Source organism: Diadema antillarum, unplaced genomic scaffold, assembly GCF_040938485.1.
Source record: "Diadema antillarum isolate AM-2024a unplaced genomic scaffold, OU_Dant_1.0 scf00000205, whole genome shotgun sequence".
NCBI lineage: Eukaryota > Metazoa > Echinodermata > Echinoidea > Diadematoida > Diadematidae > Diadema > Diadema antillarum.
This window is the reverse complement of record NW_027271094.1, coordinates 68,519-86,805: the sequence shown is the minus strand read 5'-3', so window position 1 is coordinate 86,805 and position 18,287 is coordinate 68,519. Positions and strand designations below refer to the sequence as shown.

Sequence of the window (18,287 nt, the reverse complement as noted above, 5' to 3'; positions counted from 1 at the left end):
ACATTACAACAGAAAAGCAAACATCAGACATTTATTTTATCATCATACGGAGTTGAATATTATTGTTATTCACTTCTGAATGTCAAAGGGATCCTTCGACATTTACTTTAGCATCTTCCGGAGCTGAATGTTATTGCTATTTACTTTTGCCCACATTTTTCAAATGGTCACACACATGCTTTGCATTCACAGCACTGGCGCATCTTCCATGTTGTAGTATCCTATACAATAAATGCACTATATAGTCTACACTTGTATTGCTTACTTCTCGTCTCACTGCTCACATGTTGTTGGGGTGTAATGTTTCCTAAACAGATATACATATACACATTTTTTTGTGTGTGAATAAATTATATTGGAGAATATCAACTGCACTGGATCTGCAGCTGTTGATTTTCAATTGGTGACAGATCACAGAAGTAGTGAAGGGCATTTCATTTTTGGACAGCAAAATAATGCAGAATGCCAGTGGAATGCCGTTATGTAGCCTACATGGTTCTTCTAATTTGAGACGTTGCATCTCCCGAAACATTCGGCCACTTTCTCCTTCCCAACGCTCAGTGACATGTATGCAATGGTGCTATGTTGGTTTTCTTTGTCTGATGTTAATTTGTTGGTGGAATCATTGTGAACATTTGAATAAACAAGTCCACCCTTTTCCCTATAAATTGAAATGAAACTCATTGCTTTGTGTCTTCCTTTACACCTTCTCTTCAAGTCTTTGAACCAGTTATAGGGCAAATTTTATGCATGTTTGGAATTATACTGGTATTAAGCTATTGAGTGGACACATTTTTGGTCTGTCACATTGCATTCAAGGTATTGTTTACCATTGAGAGCAGTGATGTAGAAAATGTTCAAGTTATCACATTTAATGCATATGTGTAGGTCAGTTGTATCACAAAACATCCCATATTACATTTTGCAGCAAAGCCTAAAGATATGAGGTAACACTATATTTCTCATTGAACCATAACTGTAAATGGTTTATTCTAGACACAATTTCATTGTAACTATTGTTTACATTTTATACATTTGACAATACTTAACACTGATTACAGGCCTCCTGAATAACATTCTTACAATGGCTATTTATATCCCTATCTTACATTTTAGAACTATTTTGAAGCACTAAAGCTAGGATTTTGTTTCATCTGCAAATGGAAAATAATGCCTTTGATAAATCTTTGTTCATCATCAACATCTGATTCACAATGAGCCCTCAAAATTAAATCATAGATATACATTTTTAGGAATCCTTTTAGGATCCTCAAAGTTGCATGCAAATGATAAGAGTCATGTTGTACAAACCCCTATTAAAATCCAATATCTGATGGATCCACATGTTTGTGTTGATTCTTAAAGTTTTATATACTTATGACCTGTTTTCCAGGTCAAGTAGAAAAAACATATCTTCACATGACTGTAAAGATATCAATATCATATACTTACCCATGTTGCTCTGAGGGTGTAAATTAGCTGGATCATTCCCATCAATCTACAAAGGAGATGCCAGAAAATACATTTGGTCAAGGATTCACAAGAAGCATGTTTCAAGACATTATGTTTATATATATGCTTCTTTTTTCAGTCACATATTCTGAAACTTCAGTAACATAAGTGGATCATTGTACCACAGAAAACATGAATGGGAACCACTAGAACGCTACAGAGAAGACTTTGTATGCAGGTAATGCCTTAACACTGAACCCATCCAGCTGTGCAGACTGACACTATATCTTCATACTCCTTTTTCAGTTGTTGTTGCGTGCGCCAACAGCAATAAACATGGACAAAGCATCCATGCTCAGTTTATCCAAGGAGGTTCAAGAGATGGAGTAACAACAGTCTTATTCCCTTTGATCCGATGTTTAATGCCACCACTCAGAAATATTTGAAGTATGTGCTAAACTGGAGCTGTCCCACAGATAGGAAGACAATTGATTCATGTGGCATTGCATCATGACTAGTCACTCTCTAAGGAAGATATGTCTTTATGATGGTAATTACTTTTCGCCATCCCTTCTTATAAAACATGAGCGGTACGTACAGGCACAGACACGGGGACGTGCGAATAAAAATTGTGCAAATATTGATGAAATAAAGATCAAAATTACTCGACTTTACATAATTTTTCACTAATCTAACATACACTCAGCAAAAAAAGTAAGTTCCCCCCTAACATTTTTGGATATATCTCAAAAAGTATTTTACGGATGTTCATAATTCGAACGGGAATGGATAGGGAATTTCATTACTCATAACATGAATGGCATATCATTGCCACCAGATATCACTATTGGTGTAAAAAATCACATTTTATGTCAAAATGCATAGGAAAAAAAGTTGCACTTTAGGCCATAGAGAGCATATTGTATACATTTCCTATGTAAGTTATCAAATGATCTTTTTAAATTGTGTAATTCTCAGGAATTTCTTCAGGTACAATGTGCTTCCCTATTAAACAGATGTTATGCATACTTTTTGAACAATAGGCCTTCTCAATATGAAAATATTGAGAGAAGCCATGTGATTTGTAATTCCAATTCAGGTTGATCACATTAATGTGCCTGTGGGCATTTTGCATCATGCCCTCAAGTTGTAGATCAGTTTGCTGAGGGAAATGGCATCGAACATATGGAGTGGCCTGCAAGATCCCCTGACTGTAATCCAGTAGAGAATCTTTGGGATATCATTAAGTGGAAAGCGAGCAAGAAGTTGAAAGATGACACTTAACTGCAAGAATTTCAGCGCATCTTGCAGAGAGCATAGACCAACATTGAGCAGCGCCAAGTACAAACTTTAGTTAACAGTTTGAGGAGGATATGGCGGCTGGTCATTGTGGGTGGTGGACATATCAATTATCAAATACCTCACTATATGCTCATGAAAAGAAAGAGATAGAGAAATATGCAATAACCCATGCTTAAATGTTCAGAATCATGAGTGATTGTTTGATTATTTGTGTAAAAGTCATTGCAAATCACTAAAGTGCAACTTTTGTTTCCATGCATTTTGACATAAAATGCATTTTTTCACACCAATAATGATATCTGGTGGCAATGATTTTCCACTCATGTTATGAGTAATAAAATTCTTTATCCATTTCCGTTTGAATTATGAAAATCGGTTGAATACTTTTTGAGATATATCCACAAATGCTAGGAGGGAACTTACTTTTTTTGCTGAGTGTATAACTGAATAAAGAACTATATTTGAAGATTATACCATATCACTTTCATTTGTCAGAAGTGATCGGAAAGATGATAAAATCGGCATTGCAGTGAGGGAACAGTTTTGAATATTTTTATGACATACTGCTTAGATTTACACTTCTAATGCACATATTTCTGGACGGGATTTGTTTTTGTGTCATATGCCTTATCATTAAGTGAAATTTCATTTCATTCAATAAATAAACGAATAAAATATAGCCGACGCTGTGTTTGCATTCAAAATGAATCTTCAGATTGCTCAGAAAGACGGCCACATCGAACCCCGATCATCAAAGGCACAAATGCACCTGTGGAATTCTTTTGTGCCTCCCTCAATAGAAAAATGACAGCTGTTTAAATAAATACAGCCAGTTGGAACTCCATCTCTTAAACCTCCTTGGTTTATCATACAATTCCTTACACATCATTCAAACTTGTAACTCAGGTGCCCAGTTGGATGACAAATAACTACATGCAGTATGACTGCTGTTTTGCAAATGTATTCACTTTCGTTGAAGGAACAGGCAGACAATTTGGAAATATAATGCTTCTAAATACACTGATTTCCCAAAGCAAAGTAAATTCTACTTATTTGATGCACCACTCACTTGTATGTGAACAAAGTTGACAGTAGATGCTGATATGCCAGTATCTAATGCTGTGGCTAAAAATATCAATGGAAAAATAAAACCAATAAGTATGACAATAACATCTAGAACATAAAAGTTATAGCCACAAGATATGATAAGAACAAGAAATGTCACTATGGAGACTGGTATGCCTCTGCCATAATGCATGGTTCTCCTAATAGGCCTATAGTACAAAGTCTAGACAATGTGTGATGACAGTTACACATAATTGGCAAAATATTAAAATGACAGGTTTGTCACAAATGTGTTGAATGTTCACTTTTCCTTAAACTAGAATTAACTAGAATTATCACTGAAGGTGATTAATACCCCCGCCCCTAGTGTAGCTTTATAGTATGTGATGTCATGAGGGCAATGACGTTAATACCAAGTTTGTGCACTTGTCGAATTGCAAACAGAATAATTTTAGTTTACTGTACAATTACAGAGTTGACACTGAGTTCCACAAGGTTTGGGTGGTTACCATGGCAATGCATTTTCTGATACAAACACAAGGGACACTTTGCATAACTACACTTAAAGACTATCATACACACCAAATTTGGCCTTCATAGCTTAAATGGTTTATTTTAATACAAAAAAGAGTGGTTACCATGGCAACACATTTTCCATATACTAACACATTGGTGTCTTGCAAAACTACTCTTCCAGATCATGATACATACTAAATTTTACTTAAATTGCTTGAATGATGGAAAAGTTATTTGAACTGCAAGGTTTTGGTAAAATTGTGGTTACCATGGCAACGGTTTGTGTGACAAACACAAAAATTACGTGTTCCACATCTATACTTCAGGGCCATAATGCCTACCAAATTTGGTTTGAATTGCTTGAAAACTGTGGAAGAGGTTCACTCCACAGGATTAAAAAAAAAAATGCGGTTACCATCATGGCAACGCATTGTCCGATACAAATACAAAGGACATTTTGCAAAACTACACTTAAAGAGCATCATACACACCAAATTTCACCTTCACAGATTAAATGATTCAATTTGATACAAAAATGAGTGGTTACCATGGCAACACATTTTTCTTATATTAACACATTGGTGTCTTGCATAATTACACCTTCCGATCATCACACATACTAAATTTGACCTTAAAGGACAAGTTCACCTTCTTATACACGTGGATTGAGTGAATGCAACAGTACTTGTAGAACACATCAGCGAAAGTTTGGGGAAAATCTGACAATCCATTCAAAAGTTATGAATTTTTAAAGTATCTACGCAATCACTGCTGGAGGAGAAGACTATTACAGTGTATGATGTCACAGGTGACACGACATGCTCCTGCGACAAATGCTCCGACGACAATTACTCAGAAAAATGTGACAAATACTCCGCGACATTTGCTCCGCGACAAATACTTAGGCGATATTTGCTCCGGCGACATTAGCTCCGCCAACAAATGCTTCGGCGACATTTGCTCCGCCGACAAATGCTCCGGCAATATTTGCTCAGGCGACAATTGCTCCTGTGACGATTGCTCCTAGGACAATTGCTCTGGCGTCAAATACTCCGGCGACATTTGCTCTGGCGATAGTTGCTCCTACGACAATTGCTCCAGGGACATTTGCTCTGGCGACAATTGCTCTGGCGTCAAATGCTCCGGTGACATTTGCTCTGGCGATAACTGCTCGTACGACAATTGCTCCGGGGACATTTGCTCCGGGGACATTTGCTCCAGCGACAATTACTACTACCGCAAATGCTCCGACGTCATATAGGCCTAATGCAAAAGTCTGAAGGTACATCTGTACCTTCATACAGGTACGACATTTGCTCCGGTGACAATTGCTCCTACGACATTTGCTCCGACGTCATATGATGCAAAAGTCTGAAGGTAAAGACAGGTACGACATTTGCTCTGGCGACATTTACTCCAGCGACAATTGCTCCTACGAAAACTTCTTGTACCACCTTTGCTATACAAAGGTAAGACATTTGCTCCGGCGACGAATGCTCCAGAGACATTTGCTCGGACGGTCCTCCAACGGCAATTCGTTCCAACGGTTCGATAATTGATCTGGTGAATTATATCAGACGTAATTTGTTTAGAAGATGAGACAATTTCAAGGGTGAAAAATGCCCTCCTCACAATTTCTCTGGCGGAAAAAAAAATCTTACTGGTCTTCTCCTAAGAATTATACATTAGTTGGGTACCTAAGGGGGGGTCATCGTGCACCCCCCCCCAGACTCCTCGAAACTTACATTTTCAGGATCCTCATGACATATCAAAACATAATCAAGATGTTAACAGGAACGAAAAGTGGCTGTTCTCAGTGAAATTTAATGTATTCTATTGTTTTTCATAATTTCTTATGTATTTCTTTGTTTTTCAACCTTTTCAACTTTTGTTTTTTCTTTGTTTTTCTATTGGAAATTGTCACTGACCACTTTTCTACCATAATTAGCACAAAACTAATCAATGAAAGTGATTAATTGTAAAAATAATCAGGTTTTCATGACCTTCATGACAGAGCACCTGTTTTCCATAGGAAATGTACACAAAATCACAAAATTGTGCCCGTTTTGGGGGGACATTCCGTTACAATAATGGGCGTGACTTCGCAAGTATACGCGGATGTTGCAAATTTGGTCTCAAAAGTTGCGCGAGACTTGAACAAACAAAGTCAAGAAGCCTCGTGACAGATTTATAGCATGAAACTTCGAGGGGGGGGGGGGGCGGATCCCCCCCCCCGTCCTTAAAGGGTTAATATTGCATGAAAAAAAAAATCAATTTTTACATAATCTCATTTTTAAGGAGGTGGTATTCTTTACTAAGTATTTATCCATATCTTTCTTTTTGATAAACCGAAAGTCACTCAACTTCGTGGGTGCGTTCGACATAAATGTATTTCTTCTGTTTCCACGACAACAGGGTGTGCTATATATATATGTATGTATGTAATATATATGTGCTTACATGTAGGGCCTACATAGTAGGGTACCTAAGGGGGGGGGGGTCACCGTGCACCCCCCCCCCCCCCCCCCCGGACTCGAAACTTACTTGACTTTGTTTTGTTCAAGTCTCACGCAACTTTCGAGACCAAATTTGCAACTTCCCCGCATACTTGTGCAAAGTCACGCCCATTTTTGTAACAGAATGTCGTCCCAAAACGGGCACAATTTTGTGCTTTTGTGTACATTTCCTATGGAAAACAGTGCTCTGTCATGAAAGTCATGAAAACCTGATTATTTTTACAATTAATCACTTTCATTGATTAGTTTTTGTGCTAATTATGGTAGAAAAGTGGTCAGTGACAATTTCCAATGGAAAAACAAAGAAAAAACAAAAGTTGAAAAAGTTGAAAAACAAAGAAATACACAAGAAATTATGAAAAACAAAGAAATACACAAGAAATTATGAAAAACAATAGAATACATTAAATTTCACTTAGAACAGCCACTTTTCGTTCCTGTTAACATCTTGATTGTGTTTTGGTATGTCATGAGGATCCTGAAAATGTAAGTTTTGAGGAGTCCTGGGGGGTGCACGGTGACCCCCCCTTAGGTACCCAACTACATGTTTTTTGTTTCTTTGTTTGTTTTACTCATAGTTATTGCATATTGACTCTTTTTAAATTACTTTTGGAAGATCAAATGGAGAATCCTTAATAAAGATAACGAACGAATGAAACGAAATAACAAAAATACACAATTAAACAAGGAAACCCATATTTTCTTCTTCTCAAAATAACATTAACTCAAATTACGCTTTTACATACCGATCCAAGTCTCTGGAACTTTCCTGAAAGTGACACAATAGATTGAAGGTCAATGTTTCAAGAAAAATGTTAGATCATATTTTCTTGATATTAATAATTGGTATAACAGGAATGTAATCTTCGTATTTTGTATACTCCTTTACTCATAATCATGTATATTGCATTGTTATTTTATACAAATGATGCACAGGATAGAGTGCGTTAGTGGAGGCGTATAGCGACATGCACTCGGCTTCGCCTCGTGCATGTTTCACAATTGTAAATACCCGAGAGTGAGCTACGCCTCCACTAACGCCACGAAATAATCCTGCGCATCATTTGTTTTATAAAATGGGTCGAAAATTCGAAAACTAACAGCATTTTTCAGCGTTTTTCGCGTACCTTTGTGGGTCAAGACGTCCGAAGATGTTCGTCCCAAACATTTACGCACGTCGCACTCGGAAATCCCGCACATACAGTATAAGTATGATGGGGGGTTGGGTTTCCGGACACTTAAGTTCCCGCATGAAAACTAACTTATTTTACATAGAATATGCACCCTTTACCTTAAAGACACCCAGTCGCGAGGATACATGGACATATTTCAGCCGCGGGCGGCAGCACGTAAACTCGCTTCCGAAGTTGCTACGAAGCGAAATGTGTGTGTGCGCAAGACATCCCTAAAGCAATGTATCGCGCTATAGTATCTCGATTGCTCGCGATCGCTTGCTGAGCGCGGGACAACAGTACGTTTTGTGTAATGTGAGTGATGTTCGCATGAGCTAGTAGCTAGCTGCGTATACTTCGTACGACTACGCATTCTCTTCATCGCATCGTCGATCGTCGTCACTCGTCAACTATACTGTAATCATCAGATCAGATCAGATTAGTGAGTGCAGACCACATTATAATAGATAGGGTGGCCATCATGGACGATGACACATCGTCATGGGTAGCGGATATTACCGCCGAGTTGTCTATTCTGAACGCGGACGATTGGGTCGGAGACCCTGCCTGTATCATGTACTTGCCCTGGCGTGTGTACATAAATTCAGGACGGGGAAGCGACTGTGCCTGTGCAGGGCCAACGGCCAACGGCCACAGTTGCACTGCACATTTATGCAGTATTTTTGCACTCTTCATTGTTTTACTAACTAATATGAAGAAGGTGAGCGTTGTATCACCTGCCTGGAATATACTATATGTAAGAAGCAATGCCGAAACCCTTTCATTTGACTAGGTAAACTCACAGTTATAGTTCTGTCAGCTTAGCCTGGTGTGAATAATCTTAAAAAAAAAGACACACACACACACAAAGTGAACATTAAAACTCATAGATAAGTACATGACAAATAAGATGTAATGCCTTCTTCAGACAGGAGCATAAAGAAATTATTGTCTATCTCCCTCTTACACAAACAAACAGAACACTATTGTCTCAACAATACAGTGTGAAGGATAACCATTATAAATAAACCTATCACAGGTATCAGTATTTGAGGTTATGTGTGAAAAATGCCCTACAAATTAATGAAAATTGCGGACAGTAGACCTTTGTCCATAGTCAACTCAGTGTAACATCGCAAAGCCATTGCAATGGGTTAGCTTTCTACCAAACACTGATTAAAATACCAATCAGAGGCGTACCTTTGATCAATAAATAAGGGCTGTGCCACGGATACCAATTAATCGTACTTGATGAAGCTCATACCTGTACATATTAGCATGTTACAAACTGATAGGTTCATATTGCCCCTTGACCTATGACCAATATCTGTATTAGAATTAAAACAATGGATTCTTATGAACTGTTGTTCATCAACAACTTCCACACCAATCAACATCCCTATTAGACACTCCTATATGAAGATGTGAAGGTAAATAAAACTGTAACTTTCACGTACAAGGGTATTGTACGTACACTACTGTAACTCTGTAGTTACTACTACCTGACACTGTCGGTGTAACCAAACTTTAACGAATTTCAACTGTAAAGGATCAATTTTTTTTCCTTCAGAATTTACATTTCAACATACTTGTAGAAATTCACATGAAAAGATGTACACTTCACTGGATCACTTGAATTTGGTTTCAAATTATTGGACCAAATGCATTGGAAGTTTGACTATAAATGCAACATAGATGCTTGAAACTTTTGCCAAGCTTATGAAAATTACAATCTTTATCAAAATTCCTTAACCAAACTTAAAATGTAGGGCCCTAAATATGATGAAAGAGGAGACTTTGCTATACAGTTAAATCAATGGGGACAAACAGTATTTGAATCGCAGCCATGAAATCTGGCTATGCAAATTTAACCTGGATTGTTGACGCTAGCTGCTCAGGAAAGTGACCTCTCTGTATCTATCTAGATTCTACATTTGCACATGAAATACTTTAAATTCTCAATACTGTGATGACAAAAAACTTACATCTGTACCACTACTTGCGATTCCCTGACTAATGACATTTGCTGCCTACTGCTGGGTCAGTTTTTAAGAAGCGATAAACTGACCCAGCAAATGTCATTTCGATTACGGCGTTATCATAATTTGACATAAATGAGAACTTAGAGAAGTTTTTCGCGGAATTATACATAGAAAAATAGGCCTACTTGTCGATGAAACGCAAAGGCCCTAGCAGTTAAAGATAGATTAGAAAAAGTCATTCCACTTCAATCATTGATTCATGTAATAGACTTCTAACGTTACTTACACATCATTTGGATCTGGATTCCTTGAAGTTGTTGACTTGGTCAGCTGGGGTTGTTGATTGGCGTAAGCCGTGGCATTACAATTCCACCGTGCATGCCGTAACACGAAATTTGCACATTCTAAATTCCTGCAAAACTGTTCATGCAACTCCAGCAAGTGGAAAGCAAATTTTTCATCGGCACGCTGAAGCTTCCCCTCTGCCACTGGTCTCTTACTTGTCCTAAGCAGGGAGGTGAGAGGAACCTCCCTGTCCTAAGCATGCTAAGAACACGTCTCTCTGCGTTCTCCACTCGTCGATAGCGTCAAACAAGTAGATACGTTTTACTCGAGTTTGGACGGCTGTTTTGATCTCCATTGCGAGGTTTCATTACTAAACCAAAGCCAAGGCTAATCCGAAACAGTACACGCATACCACACACATTGATATTGACATACCGGTTCCGACGACTTTATACCAACTTTGTTATGTTCCGATCCGGCCCAACATACTGTAACACAGCTGACGCAGCAGACAATTGCCAATGAGATCAAAACAACCCGCCATATGGCCATGAGCATTGCAACTTGCTATACATGAAGTTTAGAGTTTTAATATTTCTTCATCAAAGCATATTTATAAATACCAAATATTAAACAACGTAATATATGAATGATTTAAAATATTGTTATATAATATTTTCAGACATTTTAAAATATTATTGCTTAGATTGCTGAAATTGGCACCATAGTGCAAATAGAACAGAGACTGCAGCCAGATACGTACGTACGTACACCACACAGCTCTACTGTTGTGTCGCGACGGGGACCCGTAGGAGAGATTTTCATGCACATGGCTGTTGTGCGGTTTTGGTGCGTGCACCCATTCGGCCCCATTCGGTAGGTATTCGGGCGTCCATGTTGAAATTACAGTGGACGGCTCGCACGGCTCTCGTGCCCCATCTGGTTTTCGCTGGTGCGCTGCGTAGCCTCGTGTTCGGCATTCGGTACGTACGGGGGTACAATAACGGAGAGGAGCAGCTTGTCGTGCTTTTCTACTGAGCTGCGAATCGCCTGCGACGACCGATTGCCTTTAAAGACTTGATATAGACTTCTCATATAGGCCTACTAGACAACATACTCCGAAAACAGCGTGAGAATTAACCTGCTAAATCGTTGGTTGCCCTTCAAAGTGACTCCATGTACGCATTCGGTCCCACAACGCTTGGTCTACTGTACTGTACAAAGTGTACATAAGAGTATACGTACGCCACACATGTTATGCACAAGGGAAGAAAGGCCGGCCGGCCGGCAGCCCGAACTAGAAGTTGTTTACAGGATTGACAGCGCGTACTGTATGCATGCCATTCAAAGGAGCCGTCGCGCGCACAGACGATCGGCGATAGGATTTAACACGCAGTGCGATGGGACTAGAATAACCAAAGCACACGTGACTCATTTCAGCGCTTCCTATTGGCTACATTCTTGAACCCATTTTATAAAAGCTGCGTAACATGATAATTCAATCTTGTCACATTTCCCCCATTATTGTTCTTCGTTGGATATTCAAACTGTGTGCTTGTCAAGCTTTTGTTTCAGGACATTATTCGTAATGGTTTGGAAAAGACTATACGATATATAGCACACATATATAGAAATTATTGTAGATAATCCCCCTCCTTGACACACACCCACACCCCCACACACCCGCACCCCCCCAAACACAAAACAAATTTGTTTTGCACGATGATGTACCGCAACGCATAACACGTAATTCACATCAACTCAAACTTGAGCCTCCCAGATGTATAATGCTGAATTTTACAAGCAATCATTATTATGCTCAGCAATATCCGATTAGAATAATCTGCCCATGGAGACACGCTGTTCCCCTAATTTAGAATTGTTTAAAAGTAAATTATGCTATACATATATGTTTTTCATACCAGGAGGACCCCTTCTCAATAGTCAATACCCACACAGGATAAATTATACCAGAGGTTTAATTTGTGTAATAAATGTTATTGTTCATTTTTCCCCTATTAATTTTCACAATTCAACTTTAAAAAATCTTCCCAGTAATAAATGACCAAATGCAAGATTTCCTTTTTTTTTTCCTACAAGAAAACAATAATACTACTTGAAGTTGTTATATTGACATCAATTATGTCACATGTTGCAAAGTCCATTTTATCCATATCTGTTTCTATTAATTATGATTTGTTTAACCCATGTACTTATGCCATTTTTATAAACGGTTTATTATGAAATATGAGTATGTATATTATTATATATGATTTTATATGCAATATCTGAAGTTACCATGGTAGACTGGATTGTTGTAAGCATATGTCTTTCAATTCTTAAAACCTTTTCTCATTGTATCAACTGAATTTATTCGGGGTACCAATTTAAATGTAATTTTGATGTATGTTTTTTTCCCCTTCGTTTAACCTAGGAATCTTCTTTCTTCATTTATTTTTTACTTTCTTTCTTTATTTCTTTCGTTTGTTCTTAGATTCTTTCTTTCTTCTTCCTTTCTTTCTTTTCTCTGAATTCCTTCTTTCTTTCTTTTTTTTTCTTTATTTTCTTTTATTTCTTTCTTGCTGGTATTTTTCTTTTATTCAGACTCACTTTCTCTGCATCTTTCTACAGAAAGAACTTTTTTTCAGACTTACGGTGTGCCCTCTTGATAAACAAAATAAGGAGAAATCTGTAGTTTCTTAATGACTATAATTTTCGCGTACATAAATTTTCGCGAATTGCCGATGTCACACATTTTCGCGAGTGGTTAAATTCGCGATTGGGGGACCAGAGAAAATGTGAAGTGGCAAAGAAAGTGTGAATTTTCAACTTACTAGCATATAAGAATGATACTAGTTATACACTGCATGAAAAAGACTTGCCAAACTCTGCGAACTAGTAAGTTAGAATTCAACATTTTTGAAGTGGTTAAGTCCATCGCGCTAGATTTCTGACGAGTGGTCCCCTTGCGATAATGGATTGGCTCTCTACAGTATTCGTAAGTAGACGTGGACGTGCGTAAACAAGCTTAGCCAGTATGGTCTGTTCGGTAAGCCGTGACATGGTATTCTAGTACTGAAATGTTCGTATCATCAAGGCAAGGGATTCATTTTGGAAGGTAATATTTTCGCGTGTTGTTAATTTCGCGAATAGCTCCCGACTCGCAAAATTCGCGAAAATAAAACCCCCCGCGAAATATATAGCGTATACAGTAATCATTATTTGAAGACGTCTCATACTTTCATTTCCTATATATGTTATTCTGTTTCCTGAATTGTTCTTCATCTTGACCGAACTTGTGCAGTTTTATTCTACAGACTTTTTGCTTTCGATCATACCTAGTTACCATGTGGCGTCACAGCGAGGAGGGGGCAGGGGCTAGATTGCCCCTCATGAATTTAGAAAATTCACAAGGGAAAATAAAAGGAGAGGAAAGAAGAAAGGAAGGGGAAGGGAAAAGGGAAAAGAAAGAAGAGGAAAACTGAAGGACGAAATGAGAAAGAAGAGAGGGAACATATTTTTTTTTCAAGGGAAATGTAATATAAAAGGAAAGAGAAAAGAAAAAAAAGCTAGAGTCCTTTTTTAATCGTCCATCAGGGTTGCCGCACGCTGGGTGTCCATGACTGGCTATGGCTCCATTGCAATTGCTACTCCTTCGCTTCTTTGCCATAAATACTCTTTTTCGGAATGAAGCGTGTTGTTAAACAAATTACTAAAAATGCGTTCACCAGAAGCAAAAAACATATGTGAGAAACACAGTCTAAAGAATGCAAAGCAAAAGTTCTCCTCAAATTGGGATGTTGTTTGACTGTTTGTTAGTTACAAGACCATTTCAAAATTTCTTTCAGGATCCGAAGTTGATTTAAATCAGAGACAACACAAAACATGTCGATAAAAAATTGTTCTGGTCAACGATCCAGCAAATAAAAGAGATCACTTAATAACCTCATTGAGCTAACCCTAAAAAACGACAACCCTTTGTGATATCTCTCTTTCATGCTAAGAGAAGGAGTACATTGAAAAAAAAATAGCCAGCGACAAGGGTATTTGTTTAAAGCGTGCACGCAATCCAAAAAACATTCCTAACAGGCTTTTTGTTTTGTTTGTTTACTGGCTTGTTTTTTTTATTTATGTATGGATGCAGGGTGGTGCCAAGGCGCCCCCTATGATTTTTGCTTAAAAAAAAGAAAGAAAGAGAAAGAAAAAAAAAACTAAACAAACAAAAAGAAAAGGGAAAGGAGAAGAGAAAGAGCGAGGATTTAAAAAAAAAAAAGATTGCCCCCGATTATAAACCTATATGTGGGTCTAAAATAGAAATAGAATACGTGGATAATGGATTTGTTATTGGGTTTCTTGGGGGGGGGGGGTGTGAAAACATGGCCAGAAGAAATCTACGGTTTTATTTCGGTAGTTAATCATCATGATACCCCACTTCTTATTACTTTGATAACACTATAATTGATTTGGCAATGTTACAGTTTTGCTGAATTATGTTAATGGTAATGTTTCATAGATACATATTTTCTGATTTTTGCTATTCATGTATTCGTTATTTTGTCAATTCTAAAAGTCATATTAGTTAGTATTTTGAAAATTGTGAAAATCATATTATTACGTCATTTCCTCAATTGTGAAAGTCATATACTATTTGTCAAAAAATTTATTGTCATCCATTTTGTTTGGATCAGATCGATAAACTCAATTGAATTGAATTGATTTGAATTGAACACATGGGCGCCGGAGCGGGAGACAAAGTGGGCCCTTGCCCTCCTCTCCCCCCCCCCCAAGAAATTTTTCTTCGGGGGGGGGGGGGGGGGGAACGAATGTGCCCCCGGAAGGTTAAGAAATAATTAATAAATCAATTAATTAAAGACAAAATTAAACAATAGGGCACTTTTCTTGTCTAAAACTTGTCAATGATATAACTGAAAATTGCGAAATTTTTCGCTCCTGCTGGATGGGGCGCTTAAAGTGAATGTATTTCAATTTTAATTTAATTTTTTTATTCCAACACTGACTGTGTCGTGTTTGATGTTCTTAACTTTCATTTGTCGCTGGAGCAACTGTCGCCGGAGCATTTGTCTCCGGAGCAAATGTCGGAGGAGCAAATTAATGTCGTACCTGGCTGTACCTTCAGACCTTTGCATCAAATATCCTTCGAGCAATTGTCAACGGAGCAAATGTCGCCGGAGCAAATGTCGCTGGAGCAAATGTCGTCGGAACATTTGTCATGGGAGCAAATGTCGGAAGAGCAAAGGTCGTACCTGTATCTTCAGACCTTTGCAGCATATGACGTCGGAGCAAATGTCGGAGGAGCAATTGTCACCGGAGCAATTGTCGCCGCAGCAAATGTCGTACCTGTGCGTACTTTCAGACCTTTGCATCATATGACGTCGGAGCAAATGTCGTAGGAGCAAATATCGCCGGAGCAAATGTCACCGGAGCAATTGTCGCACCTTAGGAGCATTTTGTCGTAGGAGCAGATGTCACCGGAGCAAACATCGCTATCAGCGTAGTCTTTTCATCCAGCCGTGACTGAGCAGAAACTTCAAAAATTCATAACTGTTGAACGGATTGTCCGATTTTCCTCAAACTCTCATTGATGTGTTCTACTAATATTGCTACATTCACTCAACCCACATGTCTATGAAGGTGAACTTGTCCTTTAATTGCTTCAATGATGTGGAAGTTGTTCAATCCATAAGGTTTTTTGGTAAAATTATGGTTACCACAGCAATGCTTTGTCTGACAAACACAAAAAATTATGTGTTTCCACATCTATGCCTCAAGGCCATAATGCCTACCAAATTTGATTTTCAATTGCTTCAAAACTGTGGAAGTTGTTCACTCCACAAGATTTTGAAGAAAAAACATGCGGTTACCATGGCAACGCTTTGTCAAGTACAAACACAAAGAGTGTCTTGCATAACTACACCTATAGATCATCATAGATACCAATTTTGAAATTGATTGCTTAAATACTATGGAAGTTATTCAATCCACAAATTTGGTAAAATTATGGTTACCATGGCAATGCATTGTCTGACAAACACAAAAAAAACATGTCTCACACATCTATACCTCAATATCACCATTACCCTCAGTTTCATTTATATTGCTTCAAAACTGCAGGAGTTCGCGACGCAAGATTTTGCAACAGACCGACCGACCGACCGCCCGACCAACACCATGGTGATTCCTATATACCCCCTTCACACTACTTGTGGCGGGGGTATAATTAGATAAATGGCTATATTGACTAAGATAGCAGGTATTTGGAGATTTAAGAATTTTTACTTGACTTTTGACCCTTTTATAAGTCTATGATTTTCAAGGGATGGGGAAAAAGTGTAATTTCAGTAAGCAAATAATCAACGTTGGTGAAGGTGATGGGACAAGCTATCACTTCCGAGGCGATCTGGATGTAGAGCTATCTTTCCGAAGCGGAGCTGAGGAAAGATAGTGTACACATTCAGATCGCCGAGGAAGTGATAGTTTGTCTCATTGCATGAAACTAGAAGTTGATTATTTGCTTTATATTCCACATCTAGGGTCCTAGAAATTCCCATTTTATTCCACATCTGAAACCGTTTTAGCTGTCTTTAGGTATCCTTAGGGTTTAGGTCACGTGTGGGCGTAGATGACAAAACAATAAATTTGCTGCGCGCACCGCGCCACACGGGAAGTGAAAGTGCGTTGCACTGTGTACTATCAAGTGATCTAGGTCACATGATAGTCCACAGTGCAACGCACTTTTATTTCGCGCGTACTCATCTTGCGTTAGGACTGTGTGGACTGTGTGGAGATCAGCGAAACAAAAGGGACTATCCACATAGAGTGTAACAAACTTTTCTTCTCAGGAGATGTGATGGGAAAAAAACTATGCTTCATCACGTGATCAGTTCTGGAACAATCCTATTGCAACATTCTTAGTATGTGGAATATAATATTAAATAGTAAAATTTTAGCATTTTAACCCGAGGCTGGCCTTTGACCCTGGACCTTTGATCCTATGACCCTAAAATTCCGAAGAGAATCACTGTTAAGATGGAACATGCATAAGTTTTATGATACCTCAAGTCACTTTCGAGGTATGGAGGACTTTAGACCTTTTGACTTTTGACCTTTGGCAAGAAATTTTTCCAGAGAATCTCTATTGGGTAATACATGTATATTTTTAAGAAAAAATCCTGCAGGTATTGCATAAATATGAGGGAAATAGTGAAATTACGAGGAGTTGACCTTGACCTTTGCCCCATGACACCCACATTCCTACATAATCACTACCAATCAGTACATGAATATGAACTAAGTTCCTTGAAGATACCTTGAACCATTTCCAAGATATGGAGAAAAAAAAGTGAAATTTTAACAATTTCACTCGACCTTTGACCTCATGGCCTGAAAAACTCTCTCTGAGGAATCTTTATTTGTGACCGACTTTATGTTCGTTTTGAGGTGCACCTCAAAACGAACATAAAGTCGCACACACTGATTTTGCGTGAGGACTGAAAATAAGTGAAATGGGTCAACCTAGCCGAACTTGACTTTTTCATATTTTCTGAAAGAGCAGGTCTTCTTTTACATTATGCTAAAATTTGGTATCATAAAACAGGCAGGAAAGTGTTTTTTCTTTTTTTTTAGCAGTTTATCTCGAACATTTTTGGTAGAATAGTGTGCATTAGGTGTGTATTTAGAATCCCTTTTTCATTTCTGAAAAACCTTGTCCACACTCTTCACTTTCAACTCTTAATAACTTTTGAAAGGATAGTGCTACTGCTTTGAAAGTTGGCATTAAGTATGGACAGAATGTGTTAATGAGGCATCTTTAATTTCAGTTTAATCTGATAATCCCTTCATTGTTGTTACTCTGGTGGTTTACTTCCTGTTTTTTGTCCCATTCATCACACAGCCAGCACGATTTGGTAAAGATTAAGCGCTTGAATAGACACTACTTCAGAGCCTCTTTTCTCAGTTCACACTTTTCCTGAGTTTGG

The 18,287-nt window shown here is 38.2% G+C and overlaps 1 protein-coding gene across 1 annotated transcript in view; it reads right to left on the bottom strand.

Moving 5' to 3' along the window:
• LOC139724020 (ADP-sugar pyrophosphatase-like) overlaps positions 1 to 18,287 on the bottom strand; it is a gene marked incomplete at its 5' end in the record, with an annotated part of 131,155 nt that overhangs the window by 56,352 nt on the left and 56,516 nt on the right. Inside the window, 2 exons of the mRNA XM_071635218.1 lie at positions 1,453 to 1,498; positions 3,824 to 3,879. Of these exons, the coding sequence (XP_071491319.1) occupies positions 1,453 to 1,498; positions 3,824 to 3,879 (102 nt within the window). The remainder of the gene's footprint in view (positions 1 to 1,452; positions 1,499 to 3,823; positions 3,880 to 18,287) is intronic.